General features: G+C 43.0%; 4 protein-coding genes and 1 long non-coding RNA gene across 8 annotated transcripts; 1 reads left to right on the forward strand and 4 right to left on the reverse strand.

The window, feature by feature from the left end:
• Positions 1–5,784: 5,784 nt before the first annotated feature.
• On the reverse strand, positions 5,785–7,669 carry si:ch211-170d8.2 (uncharacterized protein LOC571755 homolog). Its single transcript, XM_063490391.1, has 3 exons — positions 7,330–7,669; positions 6,363–6,507; positions 5,785–6,226 (listed from the first exon to the last, which is right to left on the reverse strand). Exons 1-3 carry the CDS (start codon positions 7,667–7,669, stop codon positions 5,908–5,910), a joined length of 804 nt encoding a protein of 267 aa, XP_063346461.1. The 3' UTR covers positions 5,785–5,907.
• A 625-nt stretch (positions 7,670–8,294) lies between these two features.
• On the reverse strand, positions 8,295–15,130 carry hps4 (HPS4 biogenesis of lysosomal organelles complex 3 subunit 2). Of its 3 annotated transcripts, none has more exons than XM_063489398.1 (12): positions 14,741–15,125; positions 14,387–14,477; positions 14,072–14,215; positions 13,866–13,973; positions 13,290–13,406; positions 12,906–13,000; positions 12,729–12,801; positions 10,935–11,059; positions 10,166–10,853; positions 9,916–10,042; positions 9,480–9,591; positions 8,295–9,201 (listed from the first exon to the last, which is right to left on the reverse strand). In XM_063489398.1, exons 1-12 carry the CDS (start codon positions 14,770–14,772, stop codon positions 9,030–9,032), a joined length of 1,884 nt encoding a protein of 627 aa, XP_063345468.1. In that variant the 5' UTR covers positions 14,773–15,125; the 3' UTR covers positions 8,295–9,029. The 3 variants fall into 3 exon arrangements, with proteins under 3 accessions (XP_063345468.1, XP_063345471.1, XP_063345472.1); XM_063489401.1 differs by having other exon boundaries at positions 10,166–10,829; positions 14,741–15,123; XM_063489402.1 differs by lacking the exon at positions 8,295–9,201 and adding an exon at positions 9,767–9,793 and having other exon boundaries at positions 9,491–9,591; positions 14,741–15,130.
• Positions 15,131–16,231: 1,101 nt separating this feature from the next.
• Positions 16,232–18,227, forward strand: LOC134639251 (uncharacterized). Its single transcript, XR_010095320.1, has 3 exons — positions 16,232–16,333; positions 17,966–18,028; positions 18,125–18,227. It is a non-coding gene; the product is annotated as an uncharacterized LOC134639251 (long non-coding RNA).
• Positions 16,327–20,817, reverse strand: si:ch211-107p11.3 (GT1 domain-containing protein). 2 transcript variants are annotated; one of them, XM_063490367.1, is made up of 7 exons: positions 19,427–20,817; positions 19,109–19,283; positions 18,927–18,997; positions 18,479–18,652; positions 18,308–18,405; positions 18,150–18,226; positions 16,327–18,067 (listed from the first exon to the last, which is right to left on the reverse strand). In XM_063490367.1, the coding sequence occupies exons 1-7, from the start codon at positions 19,440–19,442 to the stop codon at positions 17,971–17,973; spliced, it is 708 nt and encodes a 235-aa protein (XP_063346437.1). In that variant the 5' UTR covers positions 19,443–20,817; the 3' UTR covers positions 16,327–17,970. The 2 variants fall into 2 exon arrangements, with proteins under 2 accessions (XP_063346437.1, XP_063346436.1); XM_063490366.1 differs by having other exon boundaries at positions 18,155–18,226; positions 19,427–20,816.
• Positions 20,772–22,338, reverse strand: LOC134639250 (cytochrome c oxidase subunit 6A, mitochondrial). The gene is made up of 3 exons (XM_063490368.2): positions 22,210–22,338; positions 21,186–21,328; positions 20,772–21,067 (listed from the first exon to the last, which is right to left on the reverse strand). The coding sequence occupies exons 1-3, from the start codon at positions 22,310–22,312 to the stop codon at positions 20,981–20,983; spliced, it is 333 nt and encodes a 110-aa protein (XP_063346438.1). The 5' UTR covers positions 22,313–22,338; the 3' UTR covers positions 20,772–20,980.
• Positions 22,339–23,105: the final 767 nt, after the last annotated feature.

The raw sequence follows: 23,105 nt of genomic DNA on the forward strand, positions 1-23,105 counted from the left end.
TCTTGTCATCGCGTTTATTGAGGCCATGCCAGAATACTCAATCTTGGGGGTTTTTTTTGGTTTTTTTTGTTTTGTTTTTTTTTTTTTAAAAAATCCTTGTAAAAGAGTCGTTTGAATTGCTCTGTAATTATTGTAAATTTGTTTTTTTGTTTTTGTTTTTTTTTTAAACAACTAAACATGTGAGATCAATTTAAACGGAAACAAATTTGAACAGCAGAACATCAGCCAACTTGCCCATTGTCCAGGCAGCAGCCCATTCAATTTGAACAGCCGGGTCTGCTGCCGTGAATGTGTATGTGTGAGACACGGAGTGTGCAAGTTGTACCTTATACGCACGTGTTTGGTAAATAATTGCTCTTCTGAGGGATGTAAGCAGCAGCAGGTGGACTGAGAAACTGTATGCGAGACCCCTGATCTTCTGCCTCAGATATGGCATATATGGGAACTGCTGATAAATGCTGTCTTTTTAATAAATGTGCTATTTTATCAGAATGTGTTGCTGCTGTTCTTCCACCTCCACCACCCAGGAGTTACCACCTACAATTATTCCAGGTCATTTAATATTTGAACATAATGCTCTGGTTAATTGAATTTCTTTTAGGCCAAGTACTTTGGAATTAAAAAGCAATGTATTAAAAAGTGTGAAGTATGCTGGACTTGATGTAGTGTACAAAAGTCTTGAGCCACCCCTCATTTCTTTCTTTTGTTCCAAGGAGCCAGAGTTGTATTTAAGTAGTCTTGTCTGCTCATTTTACCTGCAGTCTTTGTTCCTCCCCCACTTTTAGAGGAACTTATTCTGTTACGTTACCGATCACTTGAGCATGAAAGACTCGTAAGGGATAAACCAATATTGTCTACACATAATAGACAACTTGGCAAAACAAAAAGTAGTATTTAATCATTTTACTGCTAGTAGCCTGTTGCAAAAACACATCTGTTCCTATTTCTTTAGCCATATTTATGAAAAATGGCAAAGATAACAGTTTGACACATAAAATAGTGTTTTTACTCCAACAAGGAGACTCCCACAGAGCTGTTAGTTGAAAACTTGGTATATCTCTGCATAGCAAAAGCCTAAAGAAATATATCTACACTAGATGAACAGTTTGAAAAAGTAATTTATGTAATCTAATGAGGTCTTTACTGAAAAATCCAGCAAAGATCTGATACTGAGAGATGCATCTGGACAGAAGTGGTCTGAGTGGAAAGAAGTCGTGCTTAATGAAGGGAAACGAGGAGAAAACACTGAAGTATGCTAAATAACACAAGAACTGGACTGAACATCGATGGCAACAGATCTTATGGAGTGAGTAATCCAGTATGTACAGAGGTACAACAGTGAGTGTGGACAACCATCTGTGAGACACAGCGATCTTTCCAAAACTGGTGAAATTATGAACACAAAGTTCATAAAAGATTTGGATCCAAGTTTGACTGCATGGTTCAGTCATTCACAGCACCTATTTCCCATTTTCTTAACAACATATAAAGAAATGAGGGACCTCTGCACAGTACTGTACCTTTTGTTGATGCATGAATAGCTTCCAACATATTGGCTTGGCTTGGTAATTATTATTAATCTATCACACATTTGTCTGTATCAGGGTATATGTTGTCTGATATGTGCCAATATATTTTTAAGAATTTGTTTTTTAACTGAACTGCAGTAATAATAATAATACATTTTATTTGAGGGCGCCTTTCAGAAACCCAAGGTCACCTTACAAAAAACACAATAAAAGGAACAGTAGTCATAAAATACATAAAATAAGTTAAAATTACAAAACAGAGCATGACAACAGATAAAATCAGCATTAAAGTAGTAAAGATCAGGTCATCAGATAATGCTTGTTATTACTTTAAAACCAGTACATCATTTGTTACCGCCTAAATATCAGCATTGGCTAAAAATCCAGGACAAGCAAGGCTCTACCTTAAACCTCTTAACCTTAAAAGTGCCCATGTCATGTGACGCCTTGCATAAATAACACAATAACATACATTATTCTTTTTTTTTTAATTACTTCACAAATGGATAATTGTCTCTCAGATGATGGTGGCTACTCACTGCCTGAACCCTTTGGCCAGATTATTGTTATTCAGATTAAGGGTAGGAGCTTTCAAATAGCTTTGAGTGCCTCACCCCCCACTGGCAAACTGAGTCAGAGGGTGAGAGTGTGTGTGTGTGTGTGTGTGTGTGTGTGTGTGTGTGTGTGTGTGTGTGTGTGTGTTTAATAGTACAAATCCTCAAAATAGTCTGAAGCAGGGGTCGGCAACCTTTCTGATGATGAGTGCCATCTAAAATTTCCTCAGAAGTCAATGTACCATATGATTGCATTAGCAATAAATTTAATAGCGCTCTACATGAACAGTTACACACTATATAGAACAACTTTATAGAATTATATTTGTTTGCAGATGTTGGCAGCTATCAGCGAATAGTTATCAGCTATTTTGAAACAAAAAAGACTCTTTTTATCCATAACAAGAACTCCCTAACAGCAAATGAACTGTACAACAGAAAATGCAAATGCTATTTATGGTCTCCTCACAACAATGATAAGAAAATAAATTGAGGCAATATGGCATGTTTGTTAATACAGGGATACACGTGATCTCTGGTCTCCCACGCAGAGACACAGGTCTACGAGTGTCCAGCATTCAGACGGCTGCCTGAGGACACTCTTCGTGTGAGAGAAAATCTGCTCACACAGATATGTAGAGCCAAATACTGTCAATAAGGCCTCTGCAATGTTCTGAAGACAGTTAAACTTGTCAGGTAGTGATGTCCAGCAGGTGAACATGCAAGCTCCATGAACACGCACAGCTGTGGATTCCAGCTGCATTCGTAGTTCTGCAAACTTTGACCCCCACAGAGTCGAGGTTTTCATTTCAATTAGCTGCATTTCAATGTCCTCTGTGTCCAGCCAGTTAATGCGAGACAAATCCAGCTGCTCATTAAAGCTTTCTCGTTTGATCAGAAAAGAAAACATTGGTCCATACACCTGAAAGTCCCGAAAACGCATTGTGAATTCTGTCTTGAGTATTTGGATGTATCTGTGTATTTCTGTGGTGCTGATGCTCCTGAAGCATTTGAAGTGTTGGAATGTGGAAATTTCAACATCGCTTGAAAAACCTGCCAGCTAGCAACGTCCCTCTCACCAGTAGGCTAAGTTATTTTTTAGCCAATTACAAGTTGAATCTGGTAGTTGGGGTTGTTAGCTAAGATACCGTCATTAAGAAACAGCACGACTAATGTGTCTATGCGAGCTATTTTGCGATGTGCACCGCTGGCCCGGCCATTTATTTTATTAATGCACCCTCTCAGATTAATTCACTGCGTGTCGTGCCCAGGGCTAGACTGGGACAAAAAACTGGCCCGGGCATTTTGACTAGAGACCAGCCCACCAGGTTTTATAGGAAAAGCCATAAAGCCTTTGAATGAAAACAGTGATGTACATTGTCTTGTTGGTATATTTATGATTTCTATACATTTTACATCAGATGAAAACTTTGGTTGTAAGATTCAGATAATTATTTATTAAAAGCCAGACATTTTAAATGAGAATAAGAAAGAAAAATATTTCTTTGTGCCCCCCTTTCCCTGTTAATGCCCTACCTGGCCCCCTGGCAGAACTTTGCTAGATCCGCCCCTGCACAGTTACCAGCTGTCAGCTACGTAGAAAAGGATCCTGGTGTTATTTGTCTCTCAGAAACAGTTCATAACTTCCCTTCAACTCATTCATGTCACCTAAAAGGTGAACCTGTTTCTCCATCACCTGTTCAGCTCTGATGATTCAGTAAGGACATCTCCTGGTTTCATCTTCATGTTTCCCTCTCACCACTTATCCAAACCAATATCATGACCAGCAGATTTTACAGCTGTGGCTCCAGCAAACATCAGCTGATACTAGAAATTAATATTCAATAATTCTAACAACAGCTGATCAAGCTTAAACGTGCAGCTGTTGTTTAGAGCGACACCCGCTGGTTTCCTCTTTCTGGCGCAAAGTGGGAGATAAACAACCAAGAGAGAAAAGCCGATCAGCTGATCATTGATCAGTTTCATGATTGAGGTAGCAACAGGAGAGGGAGGGGGAGAGAATGAGAGAAGAAGAGGCAGCTGTGCAGCAAAGACACACAATAACTCCAGAATTGTGTCTTTTTCCATTGTAGCTGAAGTATGGGACAAACTGTGTTCCTTTTCACCTCAATACGAAACGCGTAATATTTTCTCTGAATACGGACGGTTGGCAATTCTAATAATTAACCTTATGAATAAAATATGATATCAGTTACATCATAGCACCCACCCAGCTGTATAGAAACTCCGTCATGCTAGCTAGCACGCAGTACGAGTTATTGTAACTGACTGTAAAAAGTCAGCACAACGAAAATAAACTCCACCTAAACTTGGTTTATATCTGACCCAGATAGACTGCAGGTCATAACTTCTTACCTGAAGCTCAGTTCACCTGACACTCGGACCGGCGGCCGCCTCGGGTCTCTCCTCCTCCTGCCTCCCCTTTCTCTCATCCACCTGCTGGCCTCAGTGGAAGCCCCACACCAAACAACTGAGTTATTTTTACACATCTGCCAGCATCTGGCCAATCCACCATCTTTCATTGTTTTTACCGTTACTAAAAAAAAAAAAACATCGGCCCAAACGAAAAATCACCATCGACCTACCGGCCTGGTACGCCCGATGGCCAGTCCAGCTATGGTCGTGCCATCACTTAACCCTTTGCTTACCAGCTGTGGCACGCGTGCCCAGGGTTGCCGACCCCTGGTCTAAAGGCTAAAAACTGAACAAGCCTGAAACAGAATACCTCCACAGAGGCTGAAAACACACACGCCACACCACATCAGGAACATCTGGATCTGATTTTGTGTCATATTCCTTCAGTTTGATATATATTTGGCGATAAGATGCAAAATGTATCTCACAATGGTAAAGAATCGTTCCAAAAAAAATAACAATTTTGAATCCAGAAACAAAAAAGAATCGCTTCCAAGGCAGGCAGAGCACCACCTCAGGACCGCCTGTTTTTGTTTTTTTTTAGCTGGGGCTCTCGTCTCTTATTTTCTGTTTTTCCTTCATAAGTATACATATTTTCATTATGAAACCCTTATTGAATGGCAGCAGCGTCGTGGCATCTTATGCCTTATGTTCCTCGGTGCCATAAATTTAGGGACAGTAACACAGATGAACAAAGTCAACACTGTCGTCTAAAGAATTTTATTAATAGCTGATTTATTGTGTTGCCAATAAGTTATTTTATGGTCAGTTCAACCACATAAGCAAAGCACAGAAACGTACAAGAAGTCCTTTTTTCCCATCTTTCAGAAGTCAAATTTTGAGTAAACAAATGAAAATCACAAAAAAAGTGAACGATGATAATCATCAGTTTCTGAGGTATGATAGAAAAGATGTCACAGGGTCCGAGGATCTAAACATACTTCCTCACAAATGAACAGAATAATCGCAGCTCAGTTCAGCATGGTCGAAGCACATGTGCAAGCCCTTTGTTTGTCCAGGTGTTGTTTTTTTCTTCTTTTTCCCACCAACTGTGAAAACTTCTTTAAATAGAAGCACGAGGCAGATTAATGCGTAGCTAAAGGAGGACAGCAGCTGAACAAAGTAGACTGAGGAGGCCGCGCGTTTTGTCATGAACCACTGCTGGACCGAGTCTCATAACCACAAAATTACACAATAAACTTACAGTATGTCATATTTACAATTTACATATTTACATATATATAGAGAGAGATAGATAGTTTGCATAAGATTTAGCCTATAAATTAATCATTTTGACATTTGAAGTGCATCCTTTTCTGTTCAGCTGGTAATGGCAATAGACCGATGAAATGCTGCCATGCAAAAACAGTCAGGTCCAATTGTTAACCTCATCCAAAATAAAGAGCCATGAAAGGTGTGTGCGTAAAGTCAACACCACCAGCTCTACATGACACCTCAGTTCCACCCTGACTGCAACCCAGGACCAAGCCCAGATCCAGAGGAGGACTCCCCAACATGTTGTCCTGCGGATCCTTTACAAAGGGGTTTTCACCCGGCGGATCTCCACCGGACAAAAACACCACCCGCCAGATGTTTGTCAAGCTAGGGCCTCGCCTTCGACCACCCATGACCTCCTGTGCGCTGTGGAAAAGGAACAGCAGGTCCACTCTCAATTCCACGGTGTGACCCCGTGACCCCAGAGTGTACCTAAAGGTGGCAAGAGACAGTGTCACAATCAGGCCAGCCATTCCCAGAGCCCATCAGTCAAATGATATTACTGTGTCTTGAATAAGATTGTGTGGAAAAACACCAAAAGTACATTTCTTGAGTTTTGAGCCTGTACCTTGTAGGAAGCTTGTGCTTCGCCATGGATGGAAGCACAGGGCGGATGTCCAGATGTTGCGGGTTGGAAAGCTGAAGGTGAAGCTCGGCTCTTGTAACCGTTAATGACAAGATCTCCCCGGTGAGGACAAACTCCACACCTGTATCTGGTGAGGCGGAGAAGAGGCGGTTAACAGTCTGCCAGAGTCACGGTACAGCATTTCATGTCACAGAGAAGCACATTCACTCATGTCAGGCTCCACCGCAGAGGTGATGTTTTCACTCCTAATGCCTTGTTAATGAGTCAGCAGGATGTCTCAACAATTCTTGAAGGGAACATTAAGCCAGCTAAGACTCATTTGTGTGCAGATAACACAGTCCTCCCTACAGCTGCATTATTCAAGTCATTATCCACCCCCAAACTGCCTTTCTGTCTTCACTTCACCTCTGCTGAAAAATGATATTTTCCAGAGGAAAAGCCAGAATGCCTACTCTGTGTGTGGCTGCTTCGTGTTATTCGTGTTTCTTTTGCTTAATTTTCTGCTAAATTAGGTACCAATTCATCCCTGTAATTTATTCACTTAGTTCATCGCTCATTAGACCCATTCAGAATGGTTTACTGAACAAAGTTTCTCTTCTCTCCTGATTAATATGCACCACAACTTTTTTTTAAACTCTGGAAATATTAAGATTCTTAATATAGCAAGTAAGCTCAAGAAATATGAGAAGAAGCTGTATGGAGGCCAGCTGATGCTTACAGATGTGAAGAGTCCGTTCCCGTGGTTACCGCACAGCTAGTTTTATGTATTGAAATGAACTCCATTTTGGAGGATTAACCACAGGGATTATCTTCGATCTTCGATTTTAGTTGGGTTTTTTGTTTGCTTGGGGGATTTTTAGAAATACTCCCTCCACAGTACGAGCATGAAGTTAAAGTGAAAAATTAAAGTTTCTTTTGCCTGGGTGTATTCTGTCTTTTTTTTTCTTACCTCCTCTCATGCGACCTTGAATCCCTTTCAGCCTCCTGCAGTTTTCTCCTTCTTGACAGCAGCGGTAGACGCGCCGGACGAAGCCGAACAGAGGTTTTCCTGGAAAAACCAACCCACGTGAAGCTCTCGCGGAAAAGTGCCGCATGCTGATCTCCAAACGCGTCCCGCTATCCACGCGAGCTTCTTGCGTGTTCTCCAGCCAAGGTGCTTCCAGTTCCGCGCACCGGTCCGCGGTGCCCCGCCGCCACCGACCCGTGCGTAAAGTCGCTTCGTGTGGCTTCCGTGACAAAAGCTCCGATGTGCCCACCGCGCGCCCAAACACTCCACAGCAGCTAAGCATCATTAAAATGAAAAGTGGTGTAATCCGCGTGCAGTTTGAAGAGGCCATGGTGAAATCCCGAATTCCGGCCAGTGCTGTTCCAGCGACGAGGAGCGGCCACTTCCTTCTCTGATGCCAGCTCTCCAAAGCCCTGCGGCCAGTTTGGACCCCTCGCTATTATACCCCACTGACAATGGGGGGACAACACACCACTTAGAATTTGAATCCTGGCCCTCCTCACAGTCCCTGCCCCTCTTTTTGTCCGTGCCTTGCCCACCCATTTGACCCCCGCTGCTTTTTATTCAATGCGCCTGCATAATGAGGCGCCCCCAGAGCGCCGAGCAAGCCCATTCACATTCAGCTACTTAGCTAATTGCCCTAATTACTCCATAGCTGGATGGTCGAGAACGACCTTACTCGGAACACGTATAGGGGAAGATATTCTGAGAGAGCAAAAGTATGAACATCTTACAGGCATGCGTTTGGCATTTCAGACCGCTTTGCACACACCTGTTCATGGTCGTTTGAACGGAGGCATTAAGCAAGAGGCAGAAAACAATAGGCTCCACACTGAAGTCATAAGAAGGTCAGGCAGCCCCAGCTGTTTTCAGCAAGTCATGAGAAAAGTAGCTCATAAGAGGCCAACTCAGAGCGGATCACATATTCATTTTATTTTAAAACACACAGAAGTTCATCACAGCAAACCTCTTCTCAGACAACCTTCCAATACAATTTTGTGTAAATGGCAGCAGTAAAGACAAATCATAGTCCTAATAGCCAAATATTTAAATAACACTTTTTGATTGCTGACATAGAATTGATTATAAAATGCTTTAGAACTTCTAGACAAATAGGTGAAATAAGCCAATACAGTAGCAGCGAACAAGCATGTTTTTCTTCTCAAATGTGGGAGAGGATAACGATTCTGGCTTCAGTCTAAATGCATGAGTGAAAGCAACAGGAACATCTGCTGCAGACAGTTACTCAGGCTGAGCTTTATTTTTTTGTTTAAATGTAACAAATAAAATTAGACTCATACAAGCATGGAAGTAAACATAACCTACTTTACCTAAGCTTTAACAAGCATCCACTGTCATAGCAAATTTATAGTTACAATATAAATTTAAAAAAAACAGTTCTGCTGTGAATATGAGATCCACTAGGGCTTTACAGCACAGTGTCACAGCGTACGGTAATGTACAGCATGTCATGGGAACAAGTAAACCATAGCTGGAGGGCAGCAAAGAAGATGTAATCCTGTTGTAAAATTTCCTACAGCAGAGCTTTTTTTTCCATTTTATTTTTTTAATGTTACTTACAGGGCAGTTCTTCTCCTAGTGAAATACATTTCCTCCTGAACGGGCGACCCGACGCTGCCCTGTCAGAGCAGGTTAACCCCGTGTTTCAGCAGTCTGTGCCGGGCCTTGCTGGGTAGCGAGAAAGCGCTGTCCTGGTGGTTCGGGATGCCCGAGTTCCTCAGCGAGCCTCCGTTCTGCTGGAAGTAAGTCTCCTGGGCCACGCTGCGGGTTCCATACACAGCTGTGCTGGCATTCCTGCCGACATAATGTCACGCAGATTTAAATTTCAAGCCCGCTGTGCAACAAACACACTAAAGAAGGCAAACAGTGTGGGGGGTTTTGCCAGTAAATATCAGCTGTCAGAGCGAGATCCACGCTAGTTAAGGGAAGGTTTAGGTTCAGAGGGATGGACGTGATAAACTGTCAAATAATCCCCCCTCCCTTCTAACCTTTACTTGAGTAGAAGAAGAAGAAATCCCCCTGCTCCCTCCACCCTCTCACACCAAAAGCTACTGCATCATTGCCATGCTGACCTGATAATAGCCTCCTGCAGAGTCTCAGTGTTACAGAAATGCGAGTGAAGAAGTGATGTGGCTCTGACAAAGGGTTGATCCCAGGCTCCCCCTGACCGGCCAGACAGGTTGGCTGCAGAGACACACAATAACAGAGGCACATTAACCTGGACAGGCATGCCTGCAGCTCAAAGGAATGCTGATCACAGTCCTTGAAATTAGCAGTTAGCTCATGCAAAGACAATCTACCAACCCTCCCCCCTCCCAGCCCCACTGCCCTGGGTAGAGATGCAGGGACTTATACTCACTTCAGCAGAAAAATGAAAGTTTGAAAACTGGAAGAGACAGAATGTTTGGGAATATCAGATATGAAAAAAAAAGCTGAAAAGACAAGCGTAGGGAGTGCCGAATATTTAACGCAGGGAGACAGCTGATTAGATATTTAATTAGTTATTACTTGTGAGCGTGCTCTGAATGCAGTCGAAATGGGCAAAGGTGTAGGGCCCTGGACCTCCCGGGGCACCCGGAGAGATGGTCCTCAGATGGGCCTCCAGTCCATTGAGTGAAGCCAGGCTGCTGTGATACTGGAGACAGATCGACAATGCCACGTATCAGCATGACAAAGGCAAAAACAACGCACTCGTTTGCTTGAATTTAAATTGAGCTGCAGTTTGCAGAGGAAAAACAAAACAAAACACAGCCCTCACCACTTCCTCCATAGAAGCGGCGTCACTCATGAAGTGAGGCTCCACCAGCAGAGCCAGCACCAAGCCCTTCACTCTGTGCATGTACAACGTCATGGGGATCAGCACATTCTCCTCTGAGGCGTCAGAGAGACGATGAGGAGGAGGAAGAAGAGGAGGAGGATCGCTCTTCCCTGCCTTGTGGCCTGAAACACTCCCACGGAAGACTCTGCTGTCTTCCTCCACCACCTTATCATCGTGCGGCTGCTCATTTCCAGACTCGACCGCTTGAAACTCAAACACACCCCCAAAAGCTCCCTCCCCTTCTCCTCCATTTAGATGGGAGTCTTCTTCAAACACGGAGCCGTCTCCTTCACTGCGAATCTGGCTGCGACCACCTGTGCTGTCGCGGGAGCGGCTCTCTCCCGTCTCATCTTCAACAGAGTGTTCTCCATTTGAGAGAGGCCTGAGCGACTGTGGAGATGGGTTGAGGGAATTGGCAGCGCTGTGGGACGAAGCCGGGCTGAACACATCGGAGTCTGACAAACGAGGGCTGAGGGACGCCTTCTGAGGAGGTTTGGATAAACTTGGATTTGACACTTGTGACTCAGTAGAAGGAGTGTCAGATAAAGTCCTTGACAGGCGGGTCTTCTTTGAGGGACCGTCTCTTTGTGGCGTGGTAGGACAGCTGGAAGGTTTTAGAAAGTCAGAACTGTGTAAGAATGGGATTCAAGCAGCTTGTTTAAATAAGCTTCACTGAATATCATCTGCAAAATAAATAAGGAGAAACCACCTGAAACCTTTGTCGACAGGAGCGGACTGCAGGTCCTGGAGTTCAGGCGTGGTCAGGAACACAGTTGTAGAGCTGACAGTACCGCTAAATGAGCTTGATGCACTTGCTCCATTAGGCCGCTGAGCCTACACAAGAAAAAAAATTATCATTAGTATTTTTTGCTGCCTGTTATACAGCAGCAACACTTAAATGCAACAACCAGGAGCAGCAGCACTCCTTATTTCGGTGTCTTTCTGCACAATGACAATAAAGGCTCTCTGAGAACCTCTGAGAGTGAGAGCTGCATCATCAGCCCACTTTAATTATCCACCAGCCCACATCCTCCTAGGGAATCTAACAGGTTTGCTAGCTTGCGAGAACACCTGGCACCACACTGCAATTCTGCATGCGTCTTTGCATTAGCTGCTTTTAGCTGAGCTACCCCGGGGTCACAGAGGCAGCATACAGGATGAATCACTGTGTGCTGAGATTAGTTGTCATGGTTTACTCCAGTTTTTCTGTTTTCTGTCATTTTTAGGTTTTATTCTTTATTCTTCAACACAGCCTGAACTGTCTTAGACGAGCTTTCTTAAACTTTTCTTTAAATAGTCTTCAGGAATAGTTCACCAGGCTTCTTCAAGGACAAGCTCTTCTTTTTGCCCTCTGTTCTGTCTGTCTGTCTTTCTGTCAAAACACTGCTTCAATAATGTTGATATCCAGTCTCTGGAGTGGTGTTCCACTGTGTCTTTTCTATCCAGGTTTAGGGCACTGGCTGTGTGTTTGGGATCATCATCATGCTGAAAAATGAAGCTGCTTCCAATAAAACACTTTTTGGCACCGTGGATCAAAATGATGGAACTCTACTGGGTTCATAATTCCATTAATTTTGACAAGATCTCAAACACCACTGGTGGAAATGCAGTTCCAAACCATGACAGAGCCTCCGCCGTGTTTATAGATGGTCACAGACACTCGGAGTGTCTTTGAAACAAAACTTTTACATTTGGAGATTTAGATTCATCACTCCATAAAATCTGCTACTACCTTTCTCTCCGTTTCCCTTCATTATTAATGGATTTTTCTCCCCTATTTCTTAAGTACATTACTTTCAGATTCTATTCATCTGTTATAGATGAATAGGACACACTGCACACCATGTTGAGATACACCAAGTTTTCATCAGGCTGAAAATATGCCAACACTTAATATTCATTCATTTTTACAATACATACAAGCTGCTGTTTCAAACTTAAACAATTTTGATTGATTGTTTATAGCCCATCCACAAGTGACGATCTGTACTTTAGCAGCAGGCCAAAGTTATGCTGTATTTTTTGTTACATTTTAGACATTATTAAAGATTGCCTGCATCTTAGAGAAACAAATATATAGAATCAGTGGAGACATGTGAAATTATTATGCGTTTATAGACCTATCACATCAAAGAGAGTGACCCTGGATGAAGAATAAGTTATTCTCTGACTTCTAAAGTACGGCTTTTGCAGCTTGCTCAAATAAAGAAATTTGTCACAAAACACTAACTGCACAGTGCATCAGTCAAGCATGGTGTCCTCACAGCGGAGTGAGTCAATCCTTTAACTCACTCTTAAATTAGTGTTAAAGTACCCTTGAGCTTCCATCCCATATGCTAATTCTGTGTATGCGTGTGAATGGGGAGGGGGCTGGTGCGTCTCGTCTTTTCAGGCTGCTTTACTTACTTTAACTTTTCATTATATCTACGATTTTAATATTGCTGATCTGAAGAAAAAAGAAAAAAAAGTTTAGGAAACCTCTGGACAAATGTTGAAGTCCTACCTTGGTGTATGTTTCACTCTCGTGAACCATGACCTTCATTGTGAGCCCTGGAGACATCTGTGTGCTGACAACTCTTTGAAGCAGATCACAAAAAAAATACATAAAAAAAATTTCTGATTTCAGAAGCTGACATTTAAAAGAAGAACTCGTGGCCGTTCTCTTCAAACGCGAGCTCACCTTCCTCTGAACAGAATACATCCGGCTAACACTAGAGGGCAGCGCTGACAGGCCTGAAGAATGAGGGCCGCTTTGAGCAGGAGAAGAGGGTCAACCTGAGGAAATGAATCCGATGAAATGTTACCTGCAGCTCATGCAGAAATAAACAATAAAAAAAATTATTTTGCTTTTATGTGATCATCTACTGAGCAAATCTCCAGCGTGTGCCCACTGTGTTGTTTACATGTATCCTGCAGGCACACTAAATAAGCAGAAATGAACCGCTGATGGTTTGTCGAGCCATGCTGAGGTCTTACTCAACACCACAGGACATTGTGACATATTCTGCCTTCTGAGTGGCGGCAGGCTAAAAGCAGAACCCCGCGTGTGACCTTTAGTACTTACGTTAGTCGAGTCGATGGTCTTCAAGCAGCTGAAGATGTGACTCAGCTCTGAGGATCCTGACTGCAGGTGAGAGAGGTACCTCGCCCACTGGGCTGCCAGGGTTTCCTGACTGTTGAGCTGCAAAGCAAAGGTCAAACTCGATGACAATGAGCATTTGGGGATTTTATTCAGACAGGTGGCAAATTAAAGGAAATTCAAACATAAAGGTGGCAGAGCACTGTTTAACGGCATGGCCTGAAATGTCTCACATGGGCCGAGATCGCATGCCTGCCACAGCGTGTGATTCACTTTGTTGTCATACTCAGTGCTACGGATGAAGCACAGGGAGGCTCCTCAGAGAAGAGACCAGAGATGAAGGTTTGCACTGACCCTTCACACTAAGTCCACCCAAAACCATTTCAATAAAAAGCCCCACAGTGTTGCTGAAAGCCACATACATGGGTCAAAAATGCAGCTTTTTTCCCCTTTAACTTGTCACTGGTTGTGCTGTCAGACATCTTGATCTTTTTGTGACGGCTGATGTAAATGTTTCTTAAACCTACGTAGGACAAAGCAGAAGTATTTGTGCAGCTGCACCTGATAGCTCCAGCGGACAGGGCCGTTGTAGAAACAGAAGAGGTCAATCAGCTGGTCCAGGAACTCAGAGACGCTGACAGTAGGGACATCCACCGAGCAGCCCAGCGCCTGGGGGAGAAAAGAAAACACATCCCCAGAATAACCATTAGTGAAGCCTGAAATATCACAAGAAGTTGCTGCTGGACCACCAGTAGAGCCACACTCACCCAGAAGAAGTCATCTTTCATGCGGATGGCGAACTTGTTGCGCCGCAGCCTGAGCGTGCGCGCTGGAGAGGAGGAGAGCTCGGAGATGCAGCGGCCCACGCCGGCGAGCTGCCCACACAGCAGCTCCTGTTTGTCTAGAGGGGTCTGACAGAGACACGTGATGCTTTCACAGACTTCTCTGAAATCAAGCTAAGAACATAAGCACACAAATACAAGTGCTGGGAGATTGTTATCATCTTTGACACACTCCCCCCCCCACACACACACACACACACACACACACGTGCAGCTTGCAGCACTTTGTGTCAGCCAGACCTCTTCAGGGTAGAAGTAGCAGATCCCCTCTCTTGTAGGATCAGCCTCTCCTCTGACCTTGGATCCATCATATAGGAAGAAATAGTTACACCTGCAGAAGTAAGCACACACGAGTGGCTAAATGTATCATTTAAGAAATAAAGAAGCAAGAAAAGCCACATTTCAACCACGCATTAGTAATACTGTGCTGGAAGCAAGCATCTAATCAACTTTGTGCATAAACATATGTGTCTGGTTTGCTATAATAATGTAGTAGCTCACTATCAGCAAAGTAGCAAAGCCGTGTATGTTTATGGTCCACCCTGCATGCTGTAGCTGGTGTCTGTAGTAAAAGTGGCTCTCAGCGGATCTTACATTCTTGAATCTGGCTGCAGAAGCTCAGCCATGACCGACGCGAAGCCCCCAGAAGCCCCTCAGACATCGGCTATCTGGTATCCATCCGCCCGAGCAGGCTGAAGATGCACTCTGACACACAGACACACACACAACTACAAAAACACAAAAAGTGGAACTGATGTTTTATCCGCGAATTCTGATCTTAGTAATCGCCTCTCACGCCGCAGACGGTCCGCTGTTTGCCGCAGATCACTCAAAACACGGCCACGGAGCGTGTTTTCACGCCATGTTTACGTTTCGCTCGCCCTAAGGTTTAATCACTTCCACACAGAGAAAATATCGCCACTTGAGGAATGCAGGGCAGTCACACGCAGTGGAAATCATGTGAAAGGACGGCGAGCGCACAGGGACAAACTAGTGCGCCATTACGCTTCAGATTACTAGAAACGTGAAGACGAGAGTGTGTGAGGATCACTCGCTGCTGGTTGAGGGATTGCCTCTTATTGTCACATTGATTATGATCCCAGTGTCGGTGCTTTTACGTGAAATTGTTGTGGAAAGTGTCACTTTCTTCTTTTTTTGTTTTGTTTTGTAAAGCTATCATGACGTTTTCAGACAACGTGCTTCTTAAACATCCTTCAATGTATGAATCCTGCACAGTCAAATTTGTCTATTTTAAGCCATTTTTTATTGGTAATCAACAGGATTTATGAAGGACTAAAATGAAGAAATGATCAGTGTTGCAAGCCTGGTTGTGCCTACTCCATATTTACAGTCAGTCCAGTCCTTTTTTGACACTTTAAACATCTTTATAGAAATGTGATATTTGTTTCCACGTTGGCCAGATCTCTCTTCAAAGAGACATATTTTTTTAGTCTCAGTAAATAGTCCCTTTACCAAAACTTGATTGCAGCTTCTACTTTGTGACAGGGATGTTCTTTCTGCTTCGGAATGACTTGATATCATTCATGGGAGTTATATTTGAGGTATTTTTGACAGATTATAGCCCAAGAAGTCATTTACAACTGTTTAAATTACTCTTTAATTTATGTGGAAACGGATGCTTTAGGCAGAACTTTAAAAAAAAAAGAGGAAGAAATCACATCCACACAAAACTAATGTTTTGTTTTTATTGTGTTTTATTTTTTAATTAAACCGGTGGCACATTACATGGACCGTTTCTGTGTATTGCTCCATAAGACTTCGACAACAACCGATCATAAGCCTGGAAACGTGAAATGCCCGCGTGCTCTTCATCCTGGGAAAGGCAGTGCCAGAGGCTTTTGGCAGGAACGGTGACCTCCAGCAGCTCCACTCTCAAGCACAGTGTTAAAGGTCGAGCGTGGATTTAAAACTGCGCAATAAGAACGCATTTGTAACGAGCCCCTCCCAGCATCACGCGTACTTCCACTGGGACTGGATCGGAAAATTTTGAAACGCTCTACACCTTACAGCCGCTTTGACTTCACATTTTCCTCCGCAGAGCCATCGCACATCCATTTCTCTGCTCTTGATTAAGGATGGCTTCCATTCGTGGGCCGTGAACGCGCACCGCTCGCCAGCCCATGGCTGCAGGAAAGCGCGATGACACTGGACTCAGCTGCTTATCAGGTGAGAGAGGGAGACGTTTAAGCATGCAGCTGTTCACAAGGAGGGACTCGAGTTTAATATTTTTGGCGAGGAAGCGCTGTTTTCACTCTCAGTCCAGCCCAGACATTTCGATTTAGTGTCCAAGCCTCCTGAGGACGTGCAGCTGCTGGACAATGTCCACGCCTAACGGCGAACTCTGGACCCACAAACAAGCGCGCAGTGCACTGTGGGAGTCCAAGGACACACCTGTCTCTGTATAAATGTCTTCACAACCCATTCTCCGGTACACCGGACTCAACAGCGATGATATGAAGTAGTAATAGTTACACTAAGCAGCCACACTTTTACCAAAATTCATATTTAATCAACATAATGATTAACAGTTCAGTTTTTTCTACTCTTAACCTCTTGATTTTTACATCACTCTTTGGAGATAAATGTCAGAGAGTTAAAGCTGTTCATAGAGAGAGAGCAGACAACGATTCTTATAAACTGCAAAGTTTATCCGTTTGAAAATCACGTGACCCAGTGGCCTGTTTATTAGGAGGCCTCCAGCAGTGACAGAACAGTTAGCACCAATTTTCTGCGTGCTGGTGGTTAAAAACAAAGAGTCAGCTTTGCTTTAGAAGGTTTCCAACTGAGCAAAGTGACTCAGATGTATCTGCATGGCAGCCATAATAAGAGCTGGTGAAATACCTTGGACACTAAAGATGCTCAGATGCTTCCTATCCTTTAGCAGAGGATAGGCTGGAGCATCCTGTATTAAAAAACCAACATGACTGAGAAATGACGCAAGTCATCACATAATCTCCTGCGCTGAGCTTCGTTTAGGCAACCGCAAGAAAATGATGAACTGTTACAAATCTGTCATGTCATGAAGATGTCTCCTTGTGTGAGACACTTTGTGGTTTAATGAAGTGGCTCTATAAATAACCACGATTGGCCGGAATAAAATAATCAAAACAGAGCGAGGGTTCTGGTGGAACACCGACTGCATTAGCTGCATCTGCTTAGCAACGGCATCCATTAATGTGACTTCAGAGAAAGGTTAATAAAAGTGGATCAGCAAGAACTCTCTGTCACATCTTTCCTGGACCTCAGGACATTTTCCAAGGAGCTTGAGAATTTCAATTTAAAATTTTAAGCATAAGAGTTGGACCAGTTGTCACAAATACATATAAAAGGTCCTAAAAATCTCTTCTGACATTAAAGCCATCTGTTGTTGCATTCGTTCATTTAAACCTGCTGTGGTAGAGTACAGAGAACATGGTGCTCTCACAGGCTCCACTTACATGCTACTGTGAACCCTCAAGCAGCCATGCTGCCTTCCATCAGTGCGCTTTAAACACTCTCGTGGTCTGAGAATCGGTGTACGGCAGCATCAGCACCGTTGCATAAGTTGTGTGATGCAATATTGCAAAAAAAAGGGTACTGACACGTATCATTACAACCTTGACCAGCATGTAAGAGATTATGCTGCCTACAGCTGCAGCCAACTACAACCTAAACACGCCTCTGTGAGTGTGCCGGGGTAAAAGGCAACTTGTCATTTCAACAAATTCTTGTTTTTCCACATAAAAGGATAAAAGTACTTTTGTTTTTTCCTTGCAATCACATCAGCTGCTTGTCAAGTAATAAGATTTCTTTCTCCAGCTTCCTCATTTTAAGTGCTCTGTAAGCCATCTCTTGGTCCCGGTTCTCGATCTCCTTCTTGAGGTAGGAGCAGTAGAGAGACCTGAGGTTTTCTGTCTGCTTCTGTGAATCAGATTACACAAAACATGCGCTCTTGTTGCATTTGTTTTTTCTCATTAGCACAGGACAGCTGTGACAAACGGACCTCACCTCTCCGCTTCTGCCACCAGCTGTAGCGCCAGCTGCGTTGGCGCCCTCCTGCAAGCTGCTGCCGTGAACGTCCTGTTAAAAAGAGCAATCCAGTCTTCACGCCAAGTACTCACAGGCAAAAGCTCCAGGAGATGCACATGCAGCAGTACTCACCCCCTCAAACTGAGTGTCACTAATGTCCGTCTCGTCGCTGCTGAGGCTCTCTGGTTCAGTCTTTGTTATGGGCAGCAGGAGGACAGGGTGGCCCGACACTGCAGCAGCGAAGCAACATTTAAATAAGCCAATGTGGAAACTTTTGCAGGGATGCTCGTGAATTTCACCTACCGCTCATGAAAGAGCTGTCAGACACAGCTGCTGGGTCAATACAGGCGCCTCCGGGGAGAACCTCCACCCTCAGCCCGTTGTCTTTGTGATGCAGCACGTCGTCCTCACCCGAGTTCAGAGACGGGGTCGCCGAGCCGCCGTCGTTTCTCATCATTGCAACCCTTTTCCTTTTTGCTGCACAGGGACAGATTTGACAGGTACGTAACACACCTGGACTTTACCGCCTCTGAGCCAGTGCAGGAAGAGAAACATTGAATGTTATACAGCTCCATCATGCTAGTGCATGTATGTGCATAAAGCATTTTAATGATGCGGAGAGTTCATAAGCTCAAAGATCATAAACTCATTCATTTAGACTTAATGATTTGCAGAAAACCACAAAGAAAAACCTCTTTTACAAAGCAACTGCTGACTCAGTGAGATCAAAACTAAGACAAAGTGTTTGCACCTGTTTGCACAATGTTCTTGTGTTTGACTTTCACTTGCTGCCATGTCCTTTTGTAGCCACTGTCTGAGACCCTGTGAAGCAGGAAAAATAAAGATGATGTGTCAGTAGAGACTACAGGGGTCTATATTCAATAATTTGAATATAGGTCAATCACACTCACACGAGTGAATAAATGTTCTTACGCGTTTATTTTATCAGCAATTCTCTGCCAGGCTTCCTCTCTGAGTTTAGAGGCACTGGTGGTGTTGGATTTAGCTGTCAGTATCTCTCTCTCCTCTTCATACAACTTCAGAATGAGCTCCTGCTCTTTGGAGCTGAAAAAATGCGCCCTCTCCTGTTTCCTCATTATCTGAAAATCTGTTTTAAAATAACACAGAAATATAAATGTACTATAAATGTACATGAGTGAGAGTCAAAAACCACGTGATGATTGTTGTTGGTTTTGATTGGTTTTTTTTGTTACAGTTTATGTGATGTGGTCTTGCACAAAGTCTCCTCACCTCCGTCTGCGTTCATGGATTTCGATCCGGGTTTCTGCGTGCGACTGATCTTCCCTTCGTGGAGGAGCGGGGACGCGCAGTTATCCGAGATGTTTCAATGCTAGATTTAGTAATCAAATCGTAACCCGCGGTCGCGAGACGGAGTAAAGCCGAGCTTGATCGATGCCACGGTTAGTTACGGCATGAGTCCCATCATCAGTTAGTCTCGAAAAAACCGGAAGCGAGCAAAGGTAAAGGGTGTCATTGAGCTGTCTATCAGCGAGCTTTGTTAACCCTGGATTTTCTAATTCGGCTTAAAGCGCGTTCACGTGAAAGAGGTGGAGTCTGTAACAAAGAGCGAGTCACGTGCGCGAATCATCGCATCATCACTGATAACGTTGATGGTTGTTGGGTCGGGACAAGCTTACAGAGCTGGTTTATAGACACCGGTGACCTGTGGAAAACGTAGGAGTCATGTCGGGTTTTGGGTGGGGGGCGTAGCCACAGGCTGAACGGGCACAAGCCTGACCCAGATTTTACTGAATGAGACAAAGAGGAACAGAGGAAGACAGGTGTGAACAATACACAAGACCTGCTTCAGCGCTGGTGTTGGAGGCACTCCCTCAGCAGGACACCACAAAGTTTTTACTGGGGAAAGAACACTAGTTACTGTCAGCTCCTCTATTAGGACTTCTCAGTGTCTGCTATGAACAGGGTCTATTAAGATTTTGTGTATGATCTAAAGGAAAAAACAAACTATATTAAACAATGATGGCTGCATAGTGTAGTGATTCACGTGACCATGAAATCAACATGCTCTGCTACCTGTCGTGACTAAGGTAGCTGATGAGGGTAGCTTTATATTGAATAATGATAATTATTTACAAACTGTAACTCCTGTGCTTTGTGAGTATGCCTTTTCAATAAAACTGCTGTTAGTAATTAGATCCAAACCTCTCACAAAAAAGGTTAAAATCTGGCCAGAACAGGCCGTCTCTGTGACAGGACTGTTTCATGGATACCGAATGGTCACTGTTTGAGAGCGAGAATGTAGAGGAACATACTGAGACTGTGCTGTTCTATTTCACTTTTTGCACTGGCAACGTTACTGTCGCAAAATACTGATGGGGTTTTCCCCAGCCAGGATGAGTGACGTGCGGCTCCTCCTCAGAGTCTGTAACAGCACCTACAGGGCAAAGGACAAGGTGCAGTATTCCAGTGCCAGAGCAAACCCAAAGCAGGGCATTAGAACTGCCAAGGACATGTACAGGGTAAACAAACAACAGCCCAGCTGGGTATTTCTAGTTATTTTCTAACTGGAAATAAAATGGGTCAAACTGCATGGATACATACAAGAAACATGAAGTGAGGTAATAGAAGTTACTTTATTTATGTTAAGTCAGACATTTTGTATAATGGTCCAGAACAAAGGAGCTATTGGTTCAGGTGCCCTGTGTTAAGAGCACAGAGGTAAAACGATTAAAGAGGAAAGAGTAAACTGTGAATAGGAGTATGGTCCAATAACAACTGCTTAACAAGGACTGATCCCATCTGTGACATCTGGAGGTTTGTTTTTTACTCATGTCCCTCATAGCCATCAGGAAGAGCATTCACATGTGGATTGTGGAAAAGACTTTTGTTGCCATCACCCCAGGGGAAACGCTAATGGGAGGGGAAGCATAAGAAAAACATAATTAAGTCAAAAATAATGTTGTTGGGGGTTTTTTTGTATTTTTTTTTTAAGGCAGCACTTAAAATTGCAAGTCTCATGAAGTCAGACCTTGCTGCGAATGCGAAGATGGGTGTAAGGGATAAACTCTGGTTGCTCATGGCTGTGGTGCTGCTCCTTCAAGAATGTGTTCAACATGCAAACTCCAACACCTGGAAGGGCAACCACGAAGGTGAGGATCTTCCAGGTCTTACCTGGGGATAAGAAATCAGAATTATTTAACTAACAAATAACAATAGAAAGAAGAGCGAAAGAGAAGTAAAAAGATAACAATGTGCTGACATCTGACACTGTTAGATCATATGAATGCCACTGAGACAGTCCACAGAGCATGCCCTTGACCAGAACTAAATCCAAGAAATACAACCAGTTTAACTCACTAAAAGACAGTTACATTCAAATCTGGTCCAAAAATACACCATATAAAAAGGCCCCACTGGATGCATGTTGTTACTTTGAGCTGTAAGATTTTTGATAAGATTCTGTAAGATATGACCTCGCTTACTGAATAGTTAGACACGGTTTAAAGTCTCTCTTTTAAAAGCCTGTCAATGCGAAATGCAAAATTAACTGTGCATTTATACAAGAACAGTTCAACTTCCTTGTATCTCCACAATTATTCAACTCAAGTCAATTCAGTTTAAAGCTGTCCTTTTCCTTCCTGCTCAAAACGCATGCCTATCCTCTCTTTATCTTAACACTGGTCTGCCTTTCTCGTGTTGAAATAAATACTTCCTTTATAAGCTGCAGGTCATAACGATGGTGTCTTTATGACTATCCTTTGATCTGTTGTTGCACTTTAGCTCGTAAGACATGCTGTTCGTCACACTGCTCCACTTTTAAATCATGTTAACTAACAGACTGCGCTGCTGTGAGACACAGACAACAACAAATGCAAGAAAATCACAAGTTTCGGGGGGCAGTGACTACGTGCTCTCCTCTCAAGGATGCATTGCTACTGCTAATGCTAACGCTAGCTAGCTCAGCAAGGTCACTGGTTCCAACATAACAGGTCGTCTTAAAGCCAAAACAAATTAAATACAACCACTGGTGTAAAATAGAGTGTTATAATGACCTGACTGCTCGCCGTGTCCGGCAGCGGCAGCAGAGAGCTGACGCCGGGTTTGGGTCAAAGAAGACCTCAGCAACACTTGAGAGAAACGTCCAAAGGCCGCCATTTTCCTTTCTGACTGACGGAGAGACCGGAAGAGGTTTGTACACATGCGTGACGTAGAGGCCGGACAACTGTGAGCTCTGCTGTGTCACCAAGCGGTGAGATGGAGAACTGCAGCCTGCATTTCACATTAAAACAACACAGCTGTGATCTGTGGAACGCCAGGACTGCCATAATGAATTAATTAAATATATCATTAAATAATTAATTAAATGTGTCAATAATTAATTAAAATGTGAAATACATAAATAATTAATTAAATGTGTAAATAATTAATTAATTAAATGTGTCAATAATTAATTAAAATGTGAAATACATAAATAATTAATTAAATGTGTCAATAATTAATTAATTACATGTGTCATAACTATTTATTTAATTAATTAATTCAAATTTTAATTAATTATTGACACATTTAATTAATTATTTAATGGTGTATTTAATTAATTCATTATGGCATAGTAACCGTGATCTGTTTTCTCTGATTTCATGTGGTGTGAGCTTTTCTATATGTATCATTCATATATATTTAATCCCTATAATATCCTGAATATTTATAATTGGGCTATTTGTATTTATTAGAGGTATTTCCCATATTTCGTAACTTTGTAAAATATTGTTTTATTTAATTTAGTTCAGCCTCCCCTCAGTTTCTGTATGTTTTATATTGAATGCAAAATTCAATTCAATTCAATTCAGTTTTATTTATATAGCGCCAAATCACAACAACAGTCGCCTCAAGGCGCTACAATAGTACATACAGAGAAAAACTCAATCAAATGACCCCCTATGAGCAA

Source organism: Pelmatolapia mariae, linkage group LG12 (assembly GCF_036321145.2).
Source record: "Pelmatolapia mariae isolate MD_Pm_ZW linkage group LG12, Pm_UMD_F_2, whole genome shotgun sequence".
Classification (NCBI taxonomy): domain Eukaryota; kingdom Metazoa; phylum Chordata; class Actinopteri; order Cichliformes; family Cichlidae; genus Pelmatolapia; species Pelmatolapia mariae.